The sequence below is a fragment of the Cervus canadensis genome, chromosome 2 (genome assembly GCF_019320065.1).
Source record: "Cervus canadensis isolate Bull #8, Minnesota chromosome 2, ASM1932006v1, whole genome shotgun sequence".
Classification (NCBI taxonomy): domain Eukaryota; kingdom Metazoa; phylum Chordata; class Mammalia; order Artiodactyla; family Cervidae; genus Cervus; species Cervus canadensis.
In genome coordinates this window covers 24654226-24680974 of record NC_057387.1, presented here as the reverse complement: position 1 = coordinate 24680974, position 26749 = coordinate 24654226, and the positions used below count along the sequence as shown (strand labels likewise).

Here is a 26749-nt window from a genome sequence, read left to right as displayed (position 1 = left end):
CCCACAACCTAGCAGGTTAGTACAAGCTCCAAAAATGTTTATTGATAAATAACAAGTTATTTATCAGTTATTTATTGATAAGTAATATTTACCAAACACTTTACATCAGGCACTGCACTGCTAGTTTTCCATTTTCTTATTTAATACTTATATAACCCTACAAAGCTGTTTCATTTTTAGTTCCACCATACAGGTGAAGAAACGGAGATTTATGGAGGGTTGGTTAAGTTACTTGCCCAGGGCCTCACAGATAGTTAGGTGGTGAATGGAGATTCCAATTCAAGTTAATCTGAATTTAGAACCTGGACGCGGAAACCACTTGCTATCGAGTGACTGGACGGCGTCCAAGCCCCGCCTGCATGTTGTATAACATACACGGCTGAGCCCTGTGACATTCCGAGTTGGGCTGTCGCTGTCACGGTTGCCAGGCTTGGCGATGGATTCCTCCAGGCCCTCAGTCCCTCTAACTGCACACAGGTGGTAACTGCGCCAGAGAACCAACTGTGCCGGTCCTTTCCCCAACGACCTCCAGGCAATTTGCGTGGGGATTCAGGAAGGCTCGCCCTGCTCAGCAGTCAGAAGTTTTTCCCGACTTCAAAACACACGTCGGACGTAGGCTTGGGGGTTTCACTCCCCACTCCTAGAGACCTAAAGCGAAAATCCACAGAGAAGCTAAAGAAAAACAGTCCTGCGAGGGAGCGGAATAGAGATGGGAAAAACTTGGGTGAGAAGTTATGATAGGAATGGGGGAAAAGAGGGTAGCGGAAAGTAGAAAGAAAGGAGTCCCATTAACACCAAAGTTATGGGGTTGTCGACGCAGCCCCTGCCTATTGCGCCTGCGCAGTGCTACCTTCTTGGGCACCCCGGCCCCTTCCCGCCGCCGAAGATTTACTCGTCTCTCAGCAACCATTCACTCGAGGAGCCAATCAGAGGGCACCTTTTGCCCTGCCCTTGCCGTCAGCGCCCAGGCGGAAGGATCCTGTGGGCGCCGGCTCCGCCCCGCCCCGCCCCTCGCTCCCCCGGGAGGGCAGGCTAAGGGGCGGGGGTGGGGGCGGTGGCGGAGGGCGGGGGCGTGGTTAGGCCGTATAAGAACGGAGGGGGCGGCGGCAAGACGGCTCACTCAGTGCCGCTGCCCGGGGGCTGTAGTGACCGCGCCGCTCCTGCTGGGGGGCTGCCCAAGCCAAGGACCTGCCTCAGTGGTCTCCGCCGCCGCCCAGGTGAGTCCATGGCCCCCTCCTCTAAAGGTGCGAGGATGCGCAGTCCCGGAGAGCCGCGCGCTCTGCCTTCGGGGGGGTCTACCCTGGCCCAGCAGAGCTCTAGTCTTCGCCGAGCCTGGTGGGGGCGCGGGGGCCGGAGGGGGTGGGTACGGACAGGTGTCGGGCCCCTGCTCTCCCTTTGCCTCCAGCTCCCGCGACGTCACCCCCGCCCCCTAGACGGACCAACCCCGTGGGCCAGGCGAGACGCTCCGAGAGGGAGCTGCAACTTTCCAGAGACTTCGGCTGGGGCTGGCAAACTTCAGCGAGTTCCTGCTGCGCGCGTCCCGCAGACTGCGCAGTGGCCGGGCGCGGGCCGGACGGCCGAAGAGTGTGTGATGGGGGCCTTCGGCTCCTTCCCCGGGTCCGACGGCTCCCGCGCCACCCCTGCCTCCCTTGCGGTCTTTCGGGCTCGCCCCGGCGCTCCCGCGGGCGTGCATACCTCGGCCAGCCGGCCAAGAGCGAATTCAAATGCGGCGGTTTCGGAAGGCGCAGTTAGGGACGCAGCGGTCCGTGACTGTATCTGGCCTGGGAACCCGAGACGGGTTTTGGAGGAGAGGGCGGAGATCCCTAAGTTTTCCTGGGTTTTCACTAGACTGGGAACACCGAGAGCCGCAAAGCGATCCAAGCGAGTGACTGGTGCGCTGTTCCTCTCTCGGAAACTCGTCGGGAATACTGCGTCGGTGATCTGGTTCCTCCCCTTGTAGGAGTGAAACTTGCTTAGCCTGTCTACTGAAAGCCACGGCCGTCAGCGGACTCGGCTAGCGGAGCCGCGGGCGGCTTAGAGGCGCGGTGCCCGGGAGGTGTCGCAGTCCAGATCGCGGAGGTGGGAGGGAGTCGGACGAGGGGGACGAACCTGAAGAGAAACAGGTTGGTAACTGCACACCTAAACGCAGAACGCTTGTCGGAGAAAACAGAACGGAGCTACCTCGAAGGAAAGGGATGATTTCCGGGGAAATGCCTGGCGAGTTTCTCTGGAGAGTGCGAGATGACCCGAGCTCACTAGAACCGACTGTTAGGAATGGACCCCGCGGGAGGGATCCGCTCGGTCGCCTTGCCCGCCTGCCCCTTCTTTCTTTCTTTATTTTTCTTTTTGGTCCGAAGGGAGGCTTCTGAAGGGCTGACTAAATCTTTGTCTTAGGTAGGGACCAGCTGCCATTTAAATGTCCATTTGTTTGTAATGTAGTTATAACGTGCACACCGTGGAGTGTTACAGGGCACTTATTACAGGAAGCTTTATAAAGACTGTGTAATCATTTGTATTGTGACAGTTGGTATTCAGGAGATTTGGTAGGGAGGTTGGGAACCTGAAGCTCCCCAGGAAGTAAAGTGAAGATTATTAAATCCTCCTGAAGTAGGTTCCTGGCCTGGCCCAGCTGCCTGCAGCGGGTGGTGATGGTGGGGGTGGGATGTGAGTGGCCATTGTTGGCTACACTAACCTTTCAACGTGAGTGACTTGGCAGGGAAGCCAGCCGGGAAGGGAGCCAAAGCCGTCAGGGGGGTAGGAGTGCTTACCAGGAATTGTGCCTTCTTAAATCCGCAGAGGTGTTACGGGGGGACTGAGTCCCGAACTGGAGACCCTGAGACTCTGCTATCCAAGGGGGTGGGGTGTGCACTGGAAAACGCTGACTTTCTCCCTTTCAGGGAAGCTCGGAGGTGGGGCAGCAGGAGTTCTGCCCTTTGACATTCTTGTTTGTGAAGATAGAAAATTTAGTATCTCTGGAGTCAAGCTTTTACTTGAGATAACTAAAAACTTGTATCTTAAGGTATACCCACACCTTTAGAGTCCACTTATTCTCAATAAGGAGTTTTTGGAAAGCAGATTTGGGTATATTGTATATAATTGTTCAGGTAGCTGGGGATAACTTTAACATCAAAGTAAAAAAAAAAAACAACACTTTTTTTTCTGCCTCTAAATTATTACCCCAAACAACAGTCCCAAATTTCATAAGTTACTGTGTGTTCAGGGAATAAGTAGCAGCACCCTTTTAGTTTCTTCCAGGATACCTACCTTGTATCCAGAGATTAAGCTGGGGCAATTGAAGGAAAGGATTGGCTGGTACTTGGCCTGTTTGTCAGAATGGCCATGATTTAGTCAAGCACCCGGGCTCTGCCTACTTAGCATCCTCAGCTCTCCTGAGAGTGCAAGTAGCCACCGAATCACATCCTGAGTTGCAGCCGCTGGCCGGCCCCACCCCCACCCCCAGCAGTGCCCCACTGAGCCTGCGCGTGGCCCTGTTCAAGGCCAGACCAGCTTGTACACATTGAGCACTGCCCATCAGAACAGAGAAGTCCTCACATTTAGGAGAGTCTGAGGAACTGCCCGGCATTAAAGATAACTTCCTGTGGACTGGAGCGTCCTTGTTCTCCCAGTGCCAGAAACTTGGCACATTCGATGCAAAATTAGAAAATGACACGATTTTTTCAGCTGCTCGATTATGTCGTACCTTTGTCTGCATTTTCATCTTTGATGTGTCGTGTGTGTGGTGTCAGTCCCTGAAGAATGACAAACCAAGAACAGTGAACGGATGTGGTAAACCCTTTCAGTGTTACCAAGAAAACATCTTGTAGATACCCAGGACTAGTTTCATGAGTTAAGTTAAACCTGTGATGTTGTGTTTGGGTTTCGCAGTCTGTCCCAGACCCTGAGCTGCATCTTGTTGTTAAGGGATGGGGACGGGGCTTAAGGGGAAGCCACGGCAGAGTCTGGTGTTTCTTGGGATAAAACATTACTCCAGTTAGATAAGGTCCATTGCTTTTGTGTGTGGTCACTTAGGTAAACGAGGCAATATATAAAAATGCTTTCTGCCATCTTAGTATTTTGACTGTAACATGTTAAATAAATTGGCATAAGCAGTATTGTGATGAAGCCAACACCTCTGTGTTTCAAGAAATGTTTATGTGTTTAAAGCCATTTGGGTACAGCAGAGTGCGGATCTGTGATGCTTCTGGAGCTTCTGGTCTCGAACTTTTTTATCCTTTTACTACATGTGTTAATGAGGAAGCTTAATTTTGAGATTTTAATTGTTTAGAGGAATTCTAAATGAGAATGGCATCTTTGTATAGCCCAACTGTGTAAGAAAGCCTTATGAATTGTTTAGAATTCATAGATTTTGTGCAGCTGGGCCCTGTAGCCTGTTCTAGAACTGTTTGCAGAACCTCTTGGAACAATAGGAGAAAACAAATGTGAAGAAATAATTGCTGACGTTAAGCAACTCTCCATGTAGGATGTTTTTTAGTCTCGGAGCCTTTGGGAGTCTTGGTCACCCAACTGTGTAAAGTGTTTATTTCTTGGATAACAGTGACCGAGTTCGTAAGTGGTTAAGTGCTTCCGAGGCAGGCGTTTGTGCCAGGTGCCAAGGAGGCCAAGGGAATGGTATGTGAAAAGGCCCATGGAAATGCTCTGGATGCAAATGGAGCTGGGTCAGCCTCAGAATGTCCCCGGGGCACTCGGATTTTGCCGATTTATTGCAGCCACTGGCACGTGAGCCCCAGGGGCAGGAGTCTGTGCTCATTGCCGAATGCTGGATGTGGGGCCTGTGTGCCTGTTAACTAGATCTACTGCCATTCCTCCAGAGAGGGAAGCACCTTTCAGGGGATGGTGTCCTGGTGGGCCAAGGTGCTGGAACACATTTTTGGATCGAAAGCTGCAGGCCCAAAATGCTGGGTGGCTTCGGGGCCTCTTTAAAAACAGAGGCCTCCAGGGAGTAGGTTTGGAGCCCATGGGCAGTGACGACTAATTGGCCGACAGCTGGAAGTCCTCAGGCCAAGCTCCAGAACCCACTCCCTTCAAGCTCTTTCCCTCTGCGCATCCACCCAGCACAGCCTCACAACGCTCACTCAGCCTTTCTCTCTCCATGTTCACTCGGCTGCTCGATCTGCTGAGTCTTTCTCTTTTTGAACTTTTTGTTTCCCGCTGCCATCGCTGACCTGGTTTCAGTCTGCAGACAGCTGCTTCATGAGAGCGGCAGCCCAGCGCCTCTCCCTCCCTCCGGCCAGCTCTCCACCCGCCAGCCACCTCCAGCGCCTTCACAAGCTCGTAGGCACTACCCATCCCTCTAGAAGACTGGCTCCTTCTGGGACCTGTACCTTTCCCACCTTCCATTGGTTCCTGACCTCCCTTCCTAACTGTCCTCCCTTACCTCATGGAACACACATTCAAATATTTGAACAAGCTAATGCTCCTCCTCCTTTCCCATATTCCGTTTTGACCTAGTTCTGGACCCTTCTCAGAAACTTATGTTCTTACCCCACTGGGGGATGCCCGTATCCCACCCCCTCCTCATCAGTACTTCTTTACAGTTCTACCTTGTACCTTATTTTGTTTCTTTTATTTTTTTTTAAACCTGATGTTAACATTGGATGAGCACAGAAAATTCCATATCTGTCTCTATATTCACTCCCTGTTAACGCATTTTGAGAAGAAAATTATCAATGAACCTTGAACTAACTGTTCCCACCATCTCGTATTGGCATCGTAAGCATTTCTCGCCCTGCGTAGCCCTTACTAGAATGTGAGGAGGGGTGATCCTCCACCTTGCCTGGAATGCTACCCCATTCCCCCAGACATACCCTGTTTATCCCTGACCCATGCTTGTGATGGTTGAGGTTGTCAGGACCACCTCAGTCAACTGACTCTGTGTGGGCTTGGCCAACCCTGGGAAGAGTGCTGATCCAGACACAGAGATGAACTGGGCACTGCCTTGGCACCTGCTCTGTGTCCAGGTGCTGGCCCGAGGGTGTTGGATGAGGCATGGGCACTTCTGCTGTCTCCCTTGCCCAGCCCCTTTGCTGTCTTCATCCTTCTCCACTCCCCCCACCCCTCCCCCACCTCTGAAGCTGCCTTAGTTATAAGGACACCTGGGTTCTGGCCCTGGAAGCACCACTATTTCTTCAAATTCGACCTCTTTAGTTTCTTCATTGTAAGAAGGACGACAGAGATATGAATCATGATTACATTCCTAATAGTCACATTACAATAAACAGGTGAAAAAAAATTTATTTAACCCATCATGTCAAACATTGAAAAGATAATGTGTCATCAATATAAAAATATTAAGGGTTATTTTACTTTTCCAAACCCTTGTATGGAGTGCTTAAAATCCAGTGTATATTTTATGTAGACAGCACATCTCAGTTTGGACTTGCCCCATTTCAGGTGCCCAACAGCTTGTGGTGCATTATCAGGTGGCACAGATCCAGGCCATCTGCAAAAAATGTTTAATTCTCAAATCCTGATTCTCTGTGCATGGGAGTCAAGAGTTAATAACAGGAGGTTTTAGAGAAGGAGTGTGAGCTAGAATCTAAGCTCTGTGAGGGCAGAGATCTTGGTCTCTGCTTCCTCATGGATCGTAAGCTCCTAGAGCAGTACTCAGAATGCTGTAGGCACTCTGATATCCAAAAGAACGAAAGGAAGCTCAGTCATTGTGGCCTATTGACTGGTAATCATTCACTGTGTGTGTCAGACCTGACACTGAAATACAGGGTGTTTGAGTCCTAGTCCTGCGTGCATTCTCTTGTTTTTCTATAGTTTTATAGAGAATAATCATAATGTTATAGAATTTCAAAGAACTGCAGGTAAAATCTTCTGAGACTGGCCAGGGAGCAGGAGTCCAAAATTTAATTAGTCAACAATTAAAACTTGAAAATGGGAGAAGAAATAGCTGTTATGTAAAAGGTGTCTACAAGATGCCTGATAACAGCAACACATGATGCTGTTTGATGCTACTTGGTAAATGCTAATTTGATGACAAGCATCCCAGTGAGCCATATGCATGATTGGGCTTCACACAGTGGGGGACACCACAGACAAGGGGGTGGTTTGGCCATTGGTGCAGAAACAGACATCGCTCCATGGTCTCATTCCTTTACTTCAATCCCATCCCTTCACTCCCTTCCCACCTCCCCACCCTCCTACCTAATAAATTTCTGTTCTTAGCAGTATTTATGATGATACCAGAGGGACCACTGAGCCTGGTGATCTTCACTCTGGCCGCCACCATGCTCAGTACCTGGAGGTCAGGTACCTGCTATGTGAAAGTTAACTCTGCAGGGAAGGATCTGTGCAAAACTAAAACTGGCATGGAACTGTGTATGTAATTAGCATCCTCATGGAAATGAAGGCAGCTCCTGCTAGGTATCAGTGAAGGGGGTTGTATATGTTCAGAGTAGGAGAAGTGCTGTGCTGCATTTGAGCAACTGAGAGTTGATTGTCCCTTTGCTGATAAGGCCCAAGTATGCTGCTTGTGATGAGATGGGGCTTTTAGCTGACTGAGTTGTCCTTTTAGACAACTGACAACTGTTCAGAGCTCTGAACCAGAAAGTTAGATGGTAAAGTAGCTTGTGGACATAACCCTTGATCAAACCTGGAAGCTCTCAGCCCTTAAACCCTATGGATTGTACGTAAACTTGTTCATCTTTACTGTAAGGTCTCCTTGGAATCATCCTATTTTCTCAGCCTAGTCAATGTCTAAAACTGTGGGACCGGCTCTGGGGATCTCTTTAAATGAGTTCAGACCGGTAACATCTCTGCTTCAGAAAGAGGCATTTGGTAGGAGGGAGGGAGGTACCCAGTAGCAACACGGATTATTTCCAGTTGTGTATGTAGCACTTAATCATGCTGACACCTTGGAAGCATCAAGGCTTCTATGCCCCTCTCCCTTCCAAAGATATCTGTGTTCTGATCTTGTTAATATTTGCATTTGCCACGATTCAGGGTATTCATTTAAGCACTTGAACTTCTGTGGTGTTCCTGTTATAACATCTGGGCCAGTGTTTTGATTCTGTCTCATGCTGTTTTGCTGCCACAGCATGACTTCTTCCAGCGTTATCTCTCCAGCCACACTTGCTTAAGCGTCCTATTTTGAAAGACAGGAGCAAGCTTTCTGTTTGGAGTCATCGTAGGGTGGGTGTCTGTGGGTGGGGCCCAGGCATTGATAGCCAGGAAAAACTATATGTTGGCATCAGTGGGGAGGGGCTGCTCGTAGATTCCTCTCTCGGGGAAAACCTGGGCAGAGCGAGGGGGCATTAGCCTCTGTGCCTGCTTCCACTTCCACCTGGGAGACTCTGCCTTTGGCTCAGGCAGCATCGCAGTCGCTGTGGGAACTGAACCAAATTTTTTGACTCTAGTAAACATCAGAGCTCAATGACCAGGAGGAGGCTGATAACTCTGAGAAAATAGATTGAGGCTTCTGGCTGAGTGTGCCGGAGCTGGGTGAGAAAAGACCACCTGCTGAGTTGTTGTATCACTGACCCGAGAACTGGGCATGGCTTTGAGGCAAGGGGCACTTTTTTCTTCTGACAGAGGTGGAGTGTGTCTGCGGGTGGTTGAATGAGCAGCTGTAAACATTATTGTTGTTGTTCAGTTGCTCAGTTGTGTCCAACTCTTTGCAACCCCATGGACTGCAGCACGCCAGGCTTCCCTGTCCTTCACCATCTTCCGGAGTTTGCTCAAACTCATGTCCATTGAGTCAATGATGCCATCCAACCATCTCATCCTCTGTCGTCCCCTTCTCCTCCTGCCCTCATTCTTTCCCAGCCTCAGGGTCCTTTCCAATGAGTCGGCTCTTCACATCAGGTGGCCAAAGTATTGGAGCTTCAGCTTCAACATCGTGACTTCAGCTGTAAACATAACTTCTTGGAAAAAGTCAACAAGGAATGTATTTTCTTATCCTTTTAATAAACAGGGCATTATTGTATCTGGTTCTGTTGCTCTGGGCGGTTGATTAATGTAAACTCTTACTCCGTGTACATAAACCACAGGTGTGCGTCTTGGTTATCTGTGACTTTGTAGTGTGTTTTGGGCTGGTGGGAGAGCTTCTAGAATGTGGCTGCCTTGCAGGTGGTGGGCTCACCCGGGGCCCTGCCAAGGGGCTGGCAGACAGATGGCTTCCTCAGGCTGCCCCCTGGTCCTAGATAACTTCGGCCTTCACCACCCTAGGAATTCAAGGAGTGAAGGAGGATTTCACTGCAGAAGACTGAATCCCTGTTGACCCTGGTTTTTCTGCTTTCTGCCCACTTATCTGCTGCAGCATATATCAAGTCCATGGTCATTCCAAGCGCCTGACTCTCTCTCGAGGATAAAAGGTTGTCAGGGGTCAGACTGCATGCTGGTGGGAAAAGAGGCAGGTGTCCAGCCTTAGGTCCAACGTGCAGGCGTTTGTCAGTCTGTTCCAGGCTGCTGCTGTTTTCAGGTGTGTTTCAGCTCTCCTTCCTGCGTCAGCCCTTGGGGTTCTGGTCACTTCTTGCCAATTTGTCTACCTCTTCTCCGCAGCTCCAGTGGGGCTATCTGTTCTCGGATCCCATCAAATTGCCCTCTTGTCTGCAGGGAGTATCCTGTTCTGTTGCTTCGTCAGCAGATTCACAGTCCTGATCTTCCAGCCACCAGAGCAACTCCCAAAGGCTGCTCCTTTATTCTGTGAGCGGGGCATGCACCTTAGTTGCAGATCCAGACCTGGATCAGCTCATTCCTAAAAACTCCTTCTTGTGCTATTACTGTTTCCTCTTAATGCTCAGCAAGCTGACTGCCCCAGCTCCTTCCATTCCTGGCTTCCCTCTCGCTTCCTGACTTGCTTTCTCTGAACTCACCACCACTCCTGACCTGGCCAGCATTCTGGAGCTTCCGCAGAAGGGAGGATCCCAGGCCTTCACCTCTCAGCCATTGTTGCTTTATGACATGCATTCGCATGACTATGTAGCATGTCTGTACTTAGTTACGTTCAATTCTGGTGGTTCCCACCAGGCTGGGTACACCCTCACATCCGTGATGCTTTTGAGGGCGAGAGTTCTGTGCTGACAGTTGTTAGATACTCTGGTTCTAAAGGCCTTGCTTGGGCAGTTGCCATCTGGTGTTACTCCACCGAGGGGGCCTTAGCACTTCTGGCCAACTTCTTTGCCACCATCTTATAACAAAGCTTCATACCTTTCTTCTCTCTTTTCTTCTTATTGCCATCTTCTTCCTACAACTTCCTGAGCAACCAGCTTACCTTCAAAGCTGTGCTCCCACCCCAGCATGCACACCAAAGCTACCTGCCTCTCAGGAAGCCGCCTAAGGCCCATTTCTGTCTCCTGAGTGGTGTGTCCTTGGACAGTTAACGTGTAGTCTCTCTGTTCCCTAGCTTCCCCACCTTTAAAAGTAAGGAAATAGTATCTCCCTTGCAGGATTGTTTTAGGAATCAAGCAGGTTGATCCCCATGAACTTCCAGCACTATTTTGCTGCCTGTTTGTTGTCGTTCAGTCGCTCAGTTGTGTCCGACTGTTTGTGACCCCATGGGCTGCAGCTTGCCAGGCTTCCCTGTCCTTCACTGTCTCTCGGTGTTTGTTTGAACTCATGTCCACTGAGTAGATGATGCCATCTGTTTGGGACATTGTCAGATATTTGGTTTAGTGGCTCATAGGTCACCTGGCCAAAGCTCTAGTCCCATTTGGTGTCCCCTACCTGCAGCCCTCTCTATAGGAAGAGCCCCTGGAAGGCTCTGCACCTATCAGTACTGGCCAGAGCATCTGAGCACATGGTGAAGTTAACCCAGTGAGGAAAGGATGTGGTTGAGAAATAGTTAAATGTTTCTGTTATGAAACAGTTGATGTGCAGGCACCGCCCCCCCCCCCCCCCCACTGAGAGCTAGGATTTCCTGCACCCTGGCAAGGGCTTAGGTTCACTGGTGTCTCTCTGAGGGGCACCTCTAAGCCACCGAATCCTGACTTACATCTTTTGCTTAGCTGGAGTCTGCAGTCAAGCTGGCAGTGAAGGCTGGTTGACTGAAGCTTTGCTGTCTTTAGTGTATATGGTGGGGATGAGGGGTGATGGGAAGACAAGGTGTCATGGTTACATAGTTAGCAGAAGGCAGCTTTCTCCCTTATTTGGATAAGACCAATAACATTTCTGTTTCAGGAAAGATCACTTTGGTAGCAGCAAGAACTGGTCATCCCAGTGTACATGTGGGTTTGTAGCATGAGCTTACTATCCTCTCCCCATCTGCCACTCACTACTGGCAGAATTCGACCTGGGTGGAATTTGCCACCAGTTCTGAGAGTCAGAACATTAGCTCCAGAGTTGAGGACCTGGGGTCAATTCACTTAATCTTTCCTGATCGTTATTCTTTGTGTGGGCTACCCTGGTGGCTCAGACGGTAAAGAATCTGCCTGCCTGCAATGCAGGAGACTGGGGTTGGATCCCTGTGGCAGGAAGATCCCCTGGAAGAGGAAATGGCAACCCACTCCTGTATTTTTGCCTGGAGAATTCCATGGACAGAGGAGCCTGGTGGGCTACAGTCCGTGGGGTCCATGCAAAGAGTCAGACATGACTGAACGACTTTCACTTTCATGTAGTGTGCTTGTAAGGATTAATGGGATTGGACATGGAGTGGCTTGTACTAAGTACTCTTCTGTCTGCTTGCCCGCACACCTCTACACCATTATTTTATAGGAAAAAAGAAATAGGCCCAGAGCTGTGGTTTCCATTCACTCAGCTAGATGAGGGAAGGGGTGGGATGGGATGTTATGATGGGTGTTGCCATCTACTTTCACTTCTGTTTAAATTATCTAGGCTTTTATAAGCAAGGAAGTAGTTTCTTTTTGCTTAAAGTGCCCTCAGTTGTGCACGGAGGAGAGTTCATGTGGAACATGGGTGCCCCCAGGGCCAGGAACCAGGGTGATGAGGGTCTTTGTCCCATATACACACACCTCCCTGGGACCCTGACACGAGGCTTGGTCCACTATCCACAGCCAGGTCTCTGACCCTGAGCTGGAAAGGGTCACTAGGAAGATCCAGACCATTGAGGTAACACCCGGTTAGCAGTATGAGGGCATGTTGTCATCAAAGGAATGCTGAACTGGGTTGAGTTCCTTTGTGTTCTTAAGCCCACAGCAGGGTCAGGGGCAGAGGTGCCGCTTAGCTCTCTGCGGGCTGGATGGAGTGGCTGCCACAGCTAAGAGCACCCTGTTTCACACTGCAGTTTTTCCACAGAACCTTCTGGGACTTCCATGACAAATGTCGGGACCTAGACGTAAATATATACCATTCTTTAACTTCACAGATGTACCTCTCCACACGTGCTGAGGACTCTGGGTACTTCTACCTCTAATGCCAGGCACACAGAGGAATCAATGCTGATTTGACACTAGCCCTCGACCATGAGGCTTGAAAGTATTACGAGTGCTCTTAGCATTTGTCTCCAACCTGTCCACCTGCCTGTCCTTTTGCTCGCCTGACGTCCCTTCATGCTTTCATAGTCTGTCACTCTGGTTTCTGGGGTCTAGATAAACTAGGGAGCAAGACTGAAAGTGAAAGTGAAGTTACTCAGTCGTGTCCGACTCTTGGCGACCCCGTGGACTGTAGCCCACCAGGCTCCTCCGTCCGTTGGACTCTCCAGGCAAGAATACTAGAGTGGGTTGCCATTTCCTTCTCCAGGGGATCTTCCTGACCCAGGGATTGAACCCAGGTTTCCCGCATTGCAGGCAAACGCTTTACCCTCTGAACCACCAGGACTGGAAATGGCATTTTTTTTTTTTTCTTTTCAATGAAGGCTCAGACTGGTTTTCAGATCCAACTGCCTTGAGTGTGCTAGGCAGTGGGAAACAAAGATAAGTTAGACATCCTCTTGTCCTCAGGGAGCTTGGTGTCATCTTTGGGCTTTAGTTCATCTTTTCCTCTTACCTTGTGCTGCCATCTCTGCAAAGCTGTTTTCCACTCGTGTGTATTTTATCCTGCTGCTGCAGCCAGATGCTAAAAGAAAAGGGAATTTAAGGGTACCTAAGATAGTTCATCATGAGCCAAACTTTTTAGAAGATTAAGTAGCTTAAATTGAGCAGGCAACTCTTCATCCTCATTGTGCCTAAAAAGGTGCCTAAATTTTCAAATCAATGAGAAATAGTGGTTCCCACCTTTCCTAATTTCTATTGAGCAAATTCAATGAATATGCTTCTCAGACAGTAAAAGGGCAGTAAAAGGACAGTAAAGACAGTGAAAAGAGAGTAAAAAGCACTTTCATTTGAATTTACCAGGCTTCAAATTATTTTGTGTTCTGTTTACTATTTTGTTAATTCTGCTAATTAGAATTTGCCTTTAACCAGGGCCTTTCATGAGTTGAGACTGTTTCAAGTAATTCTCTTATATGGGGATTATATCAGTGTTGATCTCTAGTAGTTAAAAACTACTGTTACACAAAGTTCTGGGGTGTAATCTAAGCACTGAGGCCTACGACTTAGATTTATTCTAGTCATACCACATTTGTCTAAGTAACTTGTAAATGTACTTTGGTACTTGAAATTGTTTGGCTGGATGAGGGAAAACAAAGGATTTATGTCTAATGGGCATCGTTAACTTATTTGGGACACTTCTCATAAGCTAAACCACAAATACAAACACAACCTAAATTGGAACTTTCAATAGCTTCAAGAGCTCCTCCAGATCTAAGTCATGATAAATTGAGAGAATTAAAAACTATACCATGGGGACTTTCCTAGCGTTCCAGTAGTTAAGACTCTACTTCCGCTGCAAGGGGCATGGGTTCAATTCTTGGTGGGGGAACTAAGATCCTGCATAACAAGCGGCATGGTCAAATAAATAAATAAAAGCTTTTTTAAAAATGATGTATGTATCAACAAACAGAGAAAACCTCAGGCTTCATGACTGAATCTAAAGAGTAACTAAATGGACAAATGTGTATAGACCAATTCAAAGTTAGCCAAAAAAGAAAAAACAACTATACCATGGACTTAGCATATGTCCCACGCTGTGCTTTTATATAGACTGTTTTTTTTTTTTTTCTGAGAATTAACTCCACTATTCATATATGTATCAGAAGTTGTTGACATGGAAGATGCCAACCATAGGCACCTTGGGTTCCTGAAAAAGTGTTTATTGCATTTATTAAGGTTCTTGCAACTGCAACCAATAATCAGCAACACCATGAGGACAGCTGTTGTTGTTCAGTTGCTCAGTTGTGTCCAGCTCTTTGTGACCCCATGGACTGCAGCACACCAGGCTTCCCTGTCCTTCACTCTCTCCTGGAGTTTGCTCAAATTCATGTCTGCTGAGTCGGTGATGCTATCTAATGATCTCATCCTCTGTCGCCCTCTTCTCCTCTTGCTCTCAATCTTTCCCAACATCCAGGTCTTTTCCAATGAGTTGGCTCTTTGCACCAGGTGGCCAGAGTGTTGGAGCTTCAGTTTCAGCATCAGTCCTTCCAATGAACATTTAAGGTTGATTTCCTTTAAGATTGACTGGTTTGATCTCCTTGTAGTCCAAAAGATTCTCAAGAGTCTTCTCCAGCCCCACAGTTTGAAAGCATCAATTCTTTAGCACTCAGCCTTCTTTATGGTCCAACTCTCACATATAGCTATAGACATACAGCTCTCTCATTATAGCTATGTGTATAGACATAGCTATAGTACATCTGAAATGGGAAACAGTAATTCTTGTGAAACTACAGAAAACATTTTTGTATGCTAAATAGAATGACACTAGATGAGATGGCTTACCCATTGAAAGTCGTTTTTTTTTTTAAATAATATACCCACAGTGGACGTCATCTTTTAGACAACACATAAGTAGAAAATTGCATAAAAGCCCTTCCAGATCAGAACTGTCCCTCCCCCTCATCCTGCCCCTCTAGAGATCAGTTTTTAGGCTGAAAGTGGGGGAAGCTTCTAAGTGCATTTGATGTTGATAAATGGGTATGGGGATGGTGGGATGGGCTGCAAAGAAAGGAATTAAAGAGCGTAAACACGGTAGCAGATTAGAAGTTTCATAGGGGAGAGATTCTGGAACATGGCTCATAAGATTTTAACTTTTTTCAATTAATATATATGTAAGTTCCAAATTCAAAAGAAATAAAACAAGTTTCCTTTGTACCCTAGCCTGGAAGTGGTATTTGATGTAAGCTGAGCTTATGTATCCTTTCAGGGATTTTTGGTTGTATAAGCATAGACTTGTGCCTTTACACACAGTTTCAGACTTGCTTTTTTATTAATCTTGATAAGCATTTCATATTCATACAGATAGAGCTACCACCATTCTTAGGGACAACTGCATGCATTTGTATCCTGTTGTATAGACGCATCAAGTCATTTAACCTTTTTTACTGATGACTATTTGTAGCTTTATAAAGAATACTTCAGTGAATATCCTTGTGCATACTTGCAAGTGTACTCATAGAATAAAATCCAGGGTAGACTTCCCAGAAGTAGAATTGCTATGCCAAAGAATAGGTCCACTTAAAATTGAGAGTCCCACATTGTTCTTCAGAGGGAACCCCTGGGCAGTGTACCGAAAGTGTCTGCTTATTGGTCTTTGCTAGTCTGATAGATAAAACTGGTACATGAAGTCTGAGTTTGCCCGCCCCTTAAGGTAAGGTTGAATATGTTACAGGTGTCTGAGCCACTGTTACATCCTCTGCCCTTTCTTTTATCTTAGGGTTCTAGTATTTCTGATGCATGAGAGCTGCTTATTCATTAAGGAAGTGAGTACTTTGTCTAATATTATGAGTATTTTCCTACTTTTGTCCTCTCACTTCTTTATAGTGTTTTCACCATATAGATACTTTAATTTTTATATAGGCAAATGCATCACTTTTTGTGACTGCTGTGTGATGTAGAAAGGAATACCTATTCTGTGTAAATTTGCATAAATTTCATGTTTTTTCTATTACTCTTAGGGCTTCATCTTTTTACACTAGAAGATGAAGTCTTTGATTCATCTTTTAGATCTTAGATTGACATAAGCAAAGAGCCATCTTATTTTTTAAATCTCAATAACTACCCAGATGTCCCAATTTTCCCTTTTCTATTTTGAATGCCTTTTTTTATTATTTCCTTTTGATTTTTAAAAATTCTGTTTTATAAATTTGTCCATCTTTTTGTGTCAGTACTATGCTGTTTCAATTTTTGTGGCTTCATAATATCTCCTACCATGCTAGTAGACCTCATTCCATTTTTTCATAACTTTTTTGACTGTTCCTCCCCCTCATCCCATTAGAACCTTACAAATTTTCAGTCTAAAATAGATTCTAACTTTGAATCTATGACAAGTTCAGAGATTTAAAAATATATGAAAATTTTCATGCATATGTACTCCCCCACCTTCCCACTGCCCCCTCTGCCACCCCCTGCCACCCCCAAGAACAAGTGATAGCTTTCCTCATATTCTCCCAGGTCTAAGATGTCCTAGTTCTAATGTTAAGAGTCACTGTTCTAGAGGTGGGAGCAGTCCTGACTTTAACTCTAGATGACTTTTCTTTTTTTTAAAAAAACAAGTCCTTAAAAGTGAGGACAAAAATGATTCCTACAGCTATTCACCTCTATAGCATTATTGAGTTTCTTCCTGGAGATTTTCTTAAAATTAATTGTTCCTCCTTTTCCAAGTACTGATTGAATCACAGTTCCTGTGTTGCTGTGACTTCTCATGCCCATATCAGAAACATGAGCCTTGGAAACCCAGTAAGATCAGATACACAGTGTAAAGCAAGTTGTATTTTTATAGGTAAGTCAGCACACCTGGCAGAAATCTATGTCACAAAATCATAATTTAGCAGGGTGTCAAAGCAGAGTTGGAGCCATACTTTTCTATAATCATTTGGACTTAATTGTGTGGTGTCCTGCAGAGTTGGCACAAGTGTACTTCATGCTCTGCCCGTCATCATTAAAGGGACCATAAAGAACCAAGTGTATATAAGAGCACATTAAAGAGAGATCTCTACTGTTCCACATTTGACTTGAAGCCAAAGGCCAGCCACAGTAAACATCAAGTATTTCATCACAAATTTCAGTTGGTATCCTTAACTTAGAAGTGCTTTGATAGGATAATCTAGATAGCCTAGGGCTTTCTAACGCTGTCCAAACAGGTTTGCAGGGAAAGTTTCATCTTCCCCTTGGCAAGTTTGCTTCAGCAACAAGCAGAAGGGCACCCATCCCCCATCCGTCTTCCTGGAGCCAGCTTTGATCACATGGTCATCCACCTTCCCATTGCCAACCAGCAAATTCAGTCCCCTAACCTCCCTGCTAAAGGGAGCCTGTGATCTGACTTGAGGAGAGAGGCGCATGATGGCCAGATTGGACAACTCGCCAGGCTCCCGACTGCCTGCTGCCTTCTACCACAGCTGAGCACTCTTGTTGCCTTCCTGCTGGCTTGTATCCCTGCCCCATAAATGAGCTTTTCTGTGACCTTCCTGTTTGCCCCGGTCAACTGACACGTCTTTCTTCTGCCTTCATAGTACATTTTCTTTCTCATACTGAGATGTCATGTTGTCACTCTCCTTCTTGCTGGCCGGCTCCTGGAAAGCGGCTTGTCTTGGTGTGTGCCTTAGCGCCCCCAACACAGACCGACAGCCATCCCGTCAATCTGAGCTCTGTGGGTCAGGCACGGGCCCCTGGTACCACCAGCACAGGACCGAAAACCCAAGCTGGAAGCCCAGGCCTACGCATGCTGGGTGTGCTTGCAAAGGCGGCAGCTTCCAGTCAGCGAAGCTGCAGGTCCTTGGGATGGGTTTTGTGTGTCTCCAAGTCAGAAAAGTGAAGCGGGTGGCAAACCTCTCTGCTGCGAAGTCTGAGGACAGCACCTCAGTCTCTTCCATCCATCTAGCTAATGCGTGACCCATGTGGAGCCACAGTACCTGGACTTACTAATATATCTGTTTTTGTCACTCCACATCAGAATTTCCAGGGATCTGTTGTTTTGTTTTCTGAACAGTATAACGTAGTTGAAAGTTACTGGGGTAACTTTGTGGTTCTAGCAGTCGATGTTGGAGAGGCATGCTTTTCTCCTAGTGCGTATGTGCTCAGTCGTGTCCAACTCTGCAACCCCATGGACTGAAGCCTTCCAGGCTCTTCTGTCCATGCGATTTCCTAGGCAAGAATACTGGAGTGTGTTGCCATTTCTTTCTCCAGGGGATCTTCCCCACCCAGGGATCGAACCTGTGTCTCCTGTGGCTCCTGCATTGGCAGGTGGATGGATTCTTTACCACTGAGCCCCCTGGGAAACCTTTTTCTCCTAGTACTGAGTGCTAGCTTTGTTTCCCTTGGGTAGGTTGAAGGGATTCTTTTTCAAAATAGAGTTGAAAAATCACACTTCCCCGAGGAGTTTTTCCACATCCTGGGTGGGGCCTCCTTGCTGGGTCAGCAGTTCCAGTACTTAGCTGACCTATCCCTTTGTTCCTCAGGAATTTTGTCATTCAGACAATTCCTTGGCCCAACCCTGGATGACAGGAATGTTTGTTACAGGGCTGATGGCTCCTGAAAGTGAAGAGGGTACCAGCATACTTAATTCTAGCAGGACTAAGCCTAGAGTTGAGAATCCATCTATTCACTGAAAGAAGAAATCTTCTTTTGTGGGTCCTGTGTTCTAAGCCTAGAGTTGAGAATCCATCTACTCATGGAAGGAAGAAATCTTCTTTTATGGGTGCTGTGTTCTGTGTTGGCATTGTGGCCTGGGTGTCAACCAGCTCAGGATGTAGTTAGGGAGCCAAAAACAGGAGAGGCGATTTCCATGGAAAACAAGGAAAATTAGCAAAACCTATAGACCCTCTGTTGAATAATGCTGTGTTTTGGTTACTTGGTTTAGTGAGTTTGTCTGCTTGCCCTCACACACAGATTCTACCCCCACCCTACCCTCATGAAGATAAAACGGGCAAAACAAACACACAGCATAGAAAACAAAATGCTCAAGTTGTCGGATTGGCACAGGGTAAGCTTATGTGTATTTTGACCTCACTCCACATGGGCACTGTTCTAGATGTGTTTAACTCATTTAATCCTCACCACAGCACCCAACAGTATGTACGCTTTACCACTTGGCAGTAAGGAAGATGTTCAGAGAGAAACCAACCTCATTTCTGAGTCCCCGGAGCTGCTTTGCCACAGAGAAGTGAACCCTAACTCTGTTTCTCCCCCCCTCCCTTTCAGTTTCCCTGGCAACAACATCCCCCAAGATGGCAGAGGAGAGCAGCAGTACCAGGGACTGCGTGTCCTTCAGCGTGCTCACCTGGGACCAGGTGAGCCGTCTGCATGAGGTCCTGACTGAGGTGGTACCCATCCATGGGCGAGGCAACTTCCCCACCTTGGAGATCACACTCAAGGACATCGTGCAGACTGTCCGTGGCCGGCTGGAGGAGGCAGGCATCAAAGTGCAGGATGTCCGGCTGAACGGCTCTGCGGCCGGCCATGTCCTGGTCAAAGACAACGGGTTGGGCTGCAAAGACCTGGACCTCATCTTTCACGTGGCTCTGCCCACAGAGGCCGAGTTTCAGCTGGTCAGGGATGTGGTGTTGTGTTCTCTCCTGAACTTCCTGCCGGAGGGCGTGAACAAGCTCAAGATCAGCCCCACGACCCTGAAGGAGGCCTACGTGCAGAAGCTGGTGAAGGTGTGCACGGACACGGACCGCTGGAGCCTCATCTCCCTCTCCAACAAGAACGGGCGCAACGTGGAGCTCAAGTTCGTCGACTCCATCCGGCGCCAGTTCGAGTTCAGCGTGGACTCGTTCCAGATCATCCTGGACTCCCTGCTTTTCTTCTACGACTGCTCCGGCCATCCCCTGTCCGAGCAGCTGCACCCCACGGTCATCGGGGAGAGCGTGTATGGGGACTTCGAGGAAGCCCTGGACCACCTGCAGAACAGACTCATCGCCACCAAGAACCCCGAGGAGATCCGGGGCGGGGGGCTGCTCAAGTACAGCAACCTGCTGGTGCGGGACTTCCGGCCCACCGACCAGGAGGAGATCAAGACCCTGGAGCGCTACATGTGCTCCCGCTTCTTCATCGACTTCCCCGACATCCTCGAGCAGCAGAGGAAGCTGGAGACCTACCTGCAGAACCACTTCGCCGAGGAGGAGAGGAGCAAGTACGACTACCTCATGACCCTGCGCAAGGTGGTCAACGAGAGCACCGTGTGCCTCATGGGCCACGAGCGCAGGCAGACCCTGAACCTCATCTCGCTGCTGGCCCTGCGCGTGCTGGCGGAGCAGAACATCATCCCCAACGCCACCACCGTCACCTGCTACTACCAGCCCGCTCCCTACGTCAGCGATGGCAACTTCAACAACTACTACGTGGCCCACCCCCCGCTCACCTACAGCCAGCCCTACCCCACCTGGCTGCCCTGTAACTAACCTTGAGACCCGAGGGTTTTCCGCAGCGGGGAATCCCCCTCCACCCCCGACCCCGGGTAGGGCAGGGCTCTCAGTTAGGGGAGCCTTCTTCTAGATGTAGGTGTTTGGCTTTTAAAGCGGAACTCAGCTCTGATTCGGCTTTTTTTTTTTTCCTTTGTGTGCCCATTGGAATGGGTCTCCAGTGTATCATGAGCCAACTGTAAAAGGACCTGCTATTCCAGGGCCACTTTGGAAAAGGCTATAGGCAGTATGACCTCTCCACATCTTTCCAAGACAGACACTAACATGCCACATCCTGAACGTCTGAGCTCCGGGCAGTTGTTGAGATTGGGAAGCACGTGGGCAGGGCGGGAGGCGCCTCAATTGCTGGGCTCCTCACTGGAGCCTAGGGGAGGTGATCTCAGCCCTCCTCAAGGCGATGTCACTTGAAATTCTCAGCATTTAATGTGAAAGTTGTGCGGATGGTCTTATTTTCTTATATCTGTTTTAGTCAGGCAGAAAAAAATGATAAACATGAGGGTGCTCTTGTGGCTTAATATTTTGTTCAAGGGGCTAAACTGCTTATGTTTATTCTCTGTCAGCGGAGCTGAGGATTTGTCTCCTCGATAAACCAAAGCCGATAGCTGGAGAATTTATGATCTGGTGGGATATGGTTTATGGTTTAGATGCTATGCTATCTCGAGGAATTGTGAGGTATTGCTGAGAGAAAAAAAATGACCTTTTCTTGAAATGTAACTTGAAAAACAAAATAAAATGTGCAACTTAAAGTTAAGTAGAATTGTGGTGGTGGTGGGGGGTGATTGTAAATAGGAAACGTGAATGTTCAATCTTTCTTTTCTTAAGTAAGGAATTCTTGTTGAATGACACCTCCCCCCGCTTATCAGCTCATCACTTTTGTTTTGCTCTTCCCAAGACGAAGGACGGTGCCGAGTCTAGCGTCATTGCAGTAACTGACACGAGGGGCTTCCCATGTTTTAATTGGAAACCCATTCTGGTCACATTCCAAGTATGACTGGCTGTTTTTTCTGGAGTACTTTGGCTGATTTTTGTTTTTGTTTTTTCTTTTCAAAGAATAGTGGTTTCCTTCTCCAGGCTTTTTGGACAGCAGGTGAATTGCAGGAATTTCAGTAGATCCAAGTGACCTGTGGAATGGGCCACGTGTGTGCGGACTGTGCTGCTCACACAAGCACCAGGTACTCAGAACCTGGTTTAGAATTGCTTTAGATTTGCACCTGCCATCCCTTTGCTGCGTGGGAGGTGGACGCTCCTTCCATCGGTTGGGCCTCGTGTGCGAGCAAGCCCCCAAGGCACCTCGAGAGGATTATTTCTGGTGTATTTGGGAAGAATTGAGAGAATGAAGAAGAATCTTCCTTACGCTGGTAGATTGACCATACTTGTTTATACTCGCACTTTAGAAGGAAAACAGTGTTATTCTCTAGTCTGAAGCAAGCTTAGTAAATGGGAGAATTCTAGGCTACTGTTGCTTTCCCAGTAGGTTTAGATAAGGGACTTTGTGTTTTGAAGCTTTTTGTGGGATCTCTTAGAAAGCATCACTTTAGGGTTATCAAGGGCAGAGAAACGCCATGTTACCAGCCAGCTTGGTTTCTTACGTGATTTAATCAAATCCATGCTCCTGATTTTGATGTTTTCCTGTGGCCATAAAAATCCCAAGCCCTGAGTGATGGTTTTCTCCTTGCTTGAAGCAATGAAGTTACCATAATGTTTAGTAGAAAAGGAGTGGTTTACCTTTTTCTAAAGATTATATTTTCAGGGTTTGTTGTTGTTGTTGTTCTTGTTGTTGTTCTGGAATGTGATGTCTTGGTCCTCTGGAAAGCAGATCAAGTGTGACTGAAACCCAGGGCTTAGTTGGTATCCCTGTTGTGGACAAGGTGAATAGAAGCCACTTCTTAGTGTAACCAGCTCCTGTTGCCTGTGAGCCGATAGTTACAGTCGAATCCGCTGGCTTTGAGTCAAGACTGGTTCTGCATGGAGGGGGCCCTGGGGTGCTTCAGTGTTAAAAAGGGCAATGAAGAGTGAACCCCAGCTTTAAAAACTATGTGATCATCCACGTCGTTAAAAGGCTGCCATTGTGGTCAGATGGCAACATGTTTGCACAAAGATAACAGATCTGTTTAACCAAAGCTTTGAAATATGATGAAGCCGCCAACATAAGCACTTGCTCACAGAAGTCAGTATTGCTTCCACTGGAAGGCTCATGGATCAGGGTAACCAGGGTCCAAATTGAAGATGGGGTCAGAACTGCATCAAGTAATTAAATTTCCAGTTTGTCCTTGGAGTTCTTTCTACTTACCTTTTTTCTTCTTGTCTGGTACTAGTCCTTTAAGGATGAAGGGAGGCACAGAAGTTGCTAGAAGTCTCAAGCCCCTGAGTTCTTTACCACCACTGCACGATTGCCCTTCACCTGAAGTTCTTAGTCAGCCCAGCCGTTTTGAAGTTTGAGAGCAGACCTGTGTTCTAGAACCACCAGGGTAAAAAAGTGCACTCACCGAAGCTGCACTTTTAAACACCTCCTGGGCTAGTGGCATCTCTACCTGCTCTAGGAGCCTCTGGCCTGCTTCGGAATAAACCAGGTAACCTTGAATTTCAGGTGTCTGGAAATTCTAGCTGGAACCTGCCTTTCGTGCTGCTCACACAAGCACCAGGTACTCAGAACCTGTACTGAGTCCAGTGGTTCCTCTTCTTTGTGTGTTGAGTAATGTGAAACTTGGCAGGGGCCAAGGGCCCTAGAGTTCAAGTGCAAGTTCTAATATAAACACAGGCAGCCTCACTTTTGCTTCAGGGCTCGGAGCAGTTTTCTGATGCTTTTTGCAGGCATGCAGCTTGTTAGCCGAGCCTGCTTCTTGGAGTCAGGTTGAGCAGCCGCGGGATTAAAGCAGTACCCTTCCCCCCTTGTGTTGGCGAAAGAGGACGCATCAAATTCCTGGCCTCGAGCTTCACCTCACCTTTAAATCTTCCCTTGGCAGTGGGATGCTGTTCCTCACTCCATAATTTCAGCTCTGAAACCAAACTACATCACCGACACCTTCAGATCAGGGTTCCTGCTGACTGCATGTGGGAGGTGGCATGGCTCACAGCTGGGGGGACCTGGCAGGTTGGGAGATGTGGGGAGGAAAGATGCTAGGTTCCTAATATGTGGTAACAGATGTGGTTTGGCATTCAAGGTTTGTTTTTGTTTTTTTTCCCCAGTTTGACTTTTTTTTTACCCCGTGGGGATTAGAGTCACAGGAGAGCTGTGTGTGAACCTGTGTTTTGTGGTGATGCATTAGTAATCAAATTGCTAAAACCCCAGATCTTCTTGTCCTTCACCCTCTGCCAGCACCAGTCCATTACCTTCACAGTAGATTACAACTAGTACTGCCTTGTGAACTTTGGGAAGTGGTGCCACTCAAAAGCGACCTCCTAACTTTAGGAACACCTGGTTTTCAGTTAACCTTCTGGTCCCGGTGCCTTGTTTTAGGATGCAACTGGATTCTGAGCTCAAACTTCCTCTTCCAGAGAACAAATGAAAGTTTTGCAGTTGTGAGCAGAGACCCTGATGCTCCCCAGGGAAGTTGCTTCCTGGGTATCTGACTGGGGCTCCACACTGAGGAAGAACCCTTGGGGTGGACTCTGTGAGGTGAAAGAGCTTCCAGTTGCCAAGGTTGGATTTGAATTTTTCATCTGGCAGAGACCAGAATGTCACAGCTGACTTTGGAACATACTCTGGTTTGGCCAGTTCCATTCAGAGCACCGGTGGAGGGGTGTGTAGCAGGGGATATATTTAAAAAGATCAGGCAACCTTTCAGGATTATTTGTGGAGACTTACAAGGTGAGGATCAGGAAAGAAAATGCTTTTTTTTGTGAGGTCAAGTTCTAAATCTTGTTTACCTATCACTTAAAAAATAGTTTTAAGTGGAAGCAAAAGAAAATGCTTAAGAGTTTTGCCTGGGCTAGTGGGAGTTGGTGCAAATCGTCAAGGGTGTTTGCATAGGAAGGTGAGAAAACCATCCACTAAAGAGGAAGTCGTTAAATAATATGGATCTCTGGGCGTTTTAAAACTCAAGCCATCTGGTCTTTTTTTTTTTTTTTTAGCGAATTAAAAGAAAAATTGCTGCTTTAGGAAAATTAAGTCTTTATCCATTAATTTCCAAATTACTATAGATGAAAGGATACAAATTAGACTAAATTGAAAGCTTTTTGTTATTCTATTCTTGCATAGCCTTTCCAATATTAATCTCTTAGGTTGTGTGAGGTTTCCTCTTTGGTGTAATGGCCACTGACCTTCTCATGGGATGCAGGTGAAATCACTTGTCAACGCAAAATGTGTTAGAACTTGATGAAATAAAGCTTTGAGTTTGAGAAATAAAGATTTATTTAAAAAGACCGTGTCGGCTCTGCTCATTTCTTTGTGTCTCCTGGATGGTGAACTTATTTTAGGTTTCAGGTGAGTGTTTATCAACATGATCAGCCTTGTCTGAAAGATGATGCTTTCTCTAGGGAAAGGGATGTGTGGTTACATTTAGGGGCTGTAGTTCCTTCAATATTTGGATTTACACTGAGCTTTGTTGTTGACCACAGCATCTCTATTAACGGCTACATTAGATGGTGAAATCCACCTTCAATGGCACCATGTTTGATTCAGTGCTAAAGGCTCGGTTCTCTGGAGTTTGACTTTGGCCCCAGACCTGTTTCAGTAGGAACCAAATCAACTTCATCTGTACTAGATGCCAGTGCTATCATGGTTTCTTCACACTTGAAAATAAGTGTAGAGGTGATGAAGTGATAACATGAGTGGTTGTCTTTGTGTAAAATCCTTCATCCCCTTCTCTTCAACCTGCCTCTTGCTGCTCCTTCTTAAACCTTCCAGTCTGAGGATGGGAATTCTTCCCAGATCACTGCTTTGGCGTGTTTATCTAATGACCCCTTCCCGGAAGCCCCTACTCCCAGCTGCACCGTCCCTGTTGCCTCCTCACCCTGCCCTTCATCCTGGCGCTGTCAACACCGAGTCAGTGGTCTTTAGCCTCAGGTAGACTGCCTCCATTCTCGCTACCAACGCACCCTGGCTGGACTTAGTCTGGGCCTCGACATGCTCCTGAGGCTTAGAGTGACTTTCTCTTTGCTCCCTCCATGGCCACAGGCGTCAGGATCCATCAAAGAGCAATTTTCCAGTCTTCTGTTTGCTTGCCAGCCAGCACCAGGATCCTTTTCCTCTTCGTTTGCACTGAGTGTTCCTTCTGAAATGTTAGGCTCTGCCTTTTCTGGCACTGCCTCCGCCTCTCGCCTGGTTTATTTCATGAGTCAGGTCATTGGTCTCCCCTCCATTTTTCTTGACTCATCCGAGGGCTGTTTCTAAAACAGACTTGCCTTTACTCCTCCCAGACATTAAAACCTGCTTAAGGTTCTGCTGTGCCAGGGTGGGAGAGTCCCTCGCCTTGTATCCAAGCCAGCTTCAGCCTTGCATCAGTACCTCCTCTGCTGAGCAGGCCTCCCTCTGGTCCCAGAGCCCCTGAAGTCAGCCGACCTGTCGCACCTTCCTGGCTTCCCAGGCCACCTTCCCCTGCTTCTGTTGCTACTCGCTTACTTACTGGGTTACATTAGTTTTTCACCTGAATTGTGAACACCTGCTTGTTTCGTTTCCCCCGCCTGCCTCCCACACAACTGGCAGAGATTGAACTTGTGCAAATGTTGAACTTGGCTTTTTTTTTTTTTTTGCCCCTAGAGGAGTTGAACTTGGGTCACTAGCAACCAGGAGCCTGAATCCTGGATACTAACATGGATGTGTTATCATGCCTGGTTCTCATGCCAGGAAACATTTGAGTCCAGGCATCGTCCAGACCAACATTTACACACACAGCAACTGATACGGACAGTGGCGGTGCTCAGTTCCCTGGAATGAGTAGTTATCTCCTGAATGCTGTAACACCATTGACCACAAGCTCTCGACCTCCTAAACAAGGTCAATACTTGCCGGCTGCAAACTTCGCACTCTGCTATTTTCTTCCTAACTCCCCACCCACCTAATATCCCCCCCCAGACTTTTTCCCCTATGGTGTTTTAGTAGAACTGAATCGCCTCAGGGTAATTCCTCAGCGTTGGAGGACTGCTCCCATGGCCACCCAGGATCTCCAGGAGCACACATGCAATCAGTGGGCAGTTTTCCTCCTCCACTCCTTCCAAGAAGTGACTTGGCTGGAAGAGTCACAGACTTGTAATTGAGGATTAGCATTTGCTGGAAGATGCTACGAGCATTAACAACACCTGAGAGGGTTTATCCTGTGCCTCGGGGAGCAGCACAGGCCAACTGCTCCGATGGGACACACCCTCTATTAAACCTTCATCCTCTCAAAAGGCCTGCCCCTCCTTCTGCACGTGATGGCAGACAGAGCCGAGAAGCAAGTC

The 26749-nt window shown here is 47.5% G+C and overlaps 1 protein-coding gene across 2 annotated transcripts; it reads left to right on the top strand.

Annotated features, from left to right (window-relative positions):
- The first annotated feature begins 1060 nt into the window (after positions 1 to 1060).
- On the top strand, positions 1061 to 24734 carry TENT5C (terminal nucleotidyltransferase 5C). Of its 2 annotated transcripts, none has more exons than XM_043459658.1 (2): positions 1061 to 1217; positions 19149 to 24734. In XM_043459658.1, the coding sequence occupies exon 2, from the start codon at positions 19175 to 19177 to the stop codon at positions 20348 to 20350; it is 1176 nt and encodes a 391-aa protein (XP_043315593.1). In that variant the 5' UTR covers positions 1061 to 1217; positions 19149 to 19174; the 3' UTR covers positions 20351 to 24734. The 2 variants fall into 2 exon arrangements, with proteins under 2 accessions (XP_043315593.1, XP_043315599.1); XM_043459664.1 differs by lacking the exon at positions 1061 to 1217 and adding an exon at positions 1994 to 2123.
- The last annotated feature ends 2015 nt before the right edge of the window (positions 24735 to 26749 follow it).

Bases quoted from the DNA above. Each gene is read 5' to 3' on its own strand.
- TENT5C (XM_043459658.1), top strand. From the start codon at position 19,175: ATGGCAGAGGAGAGCAGCAGTACCAGGGACTGCGTGTCCTTCAGCGTG.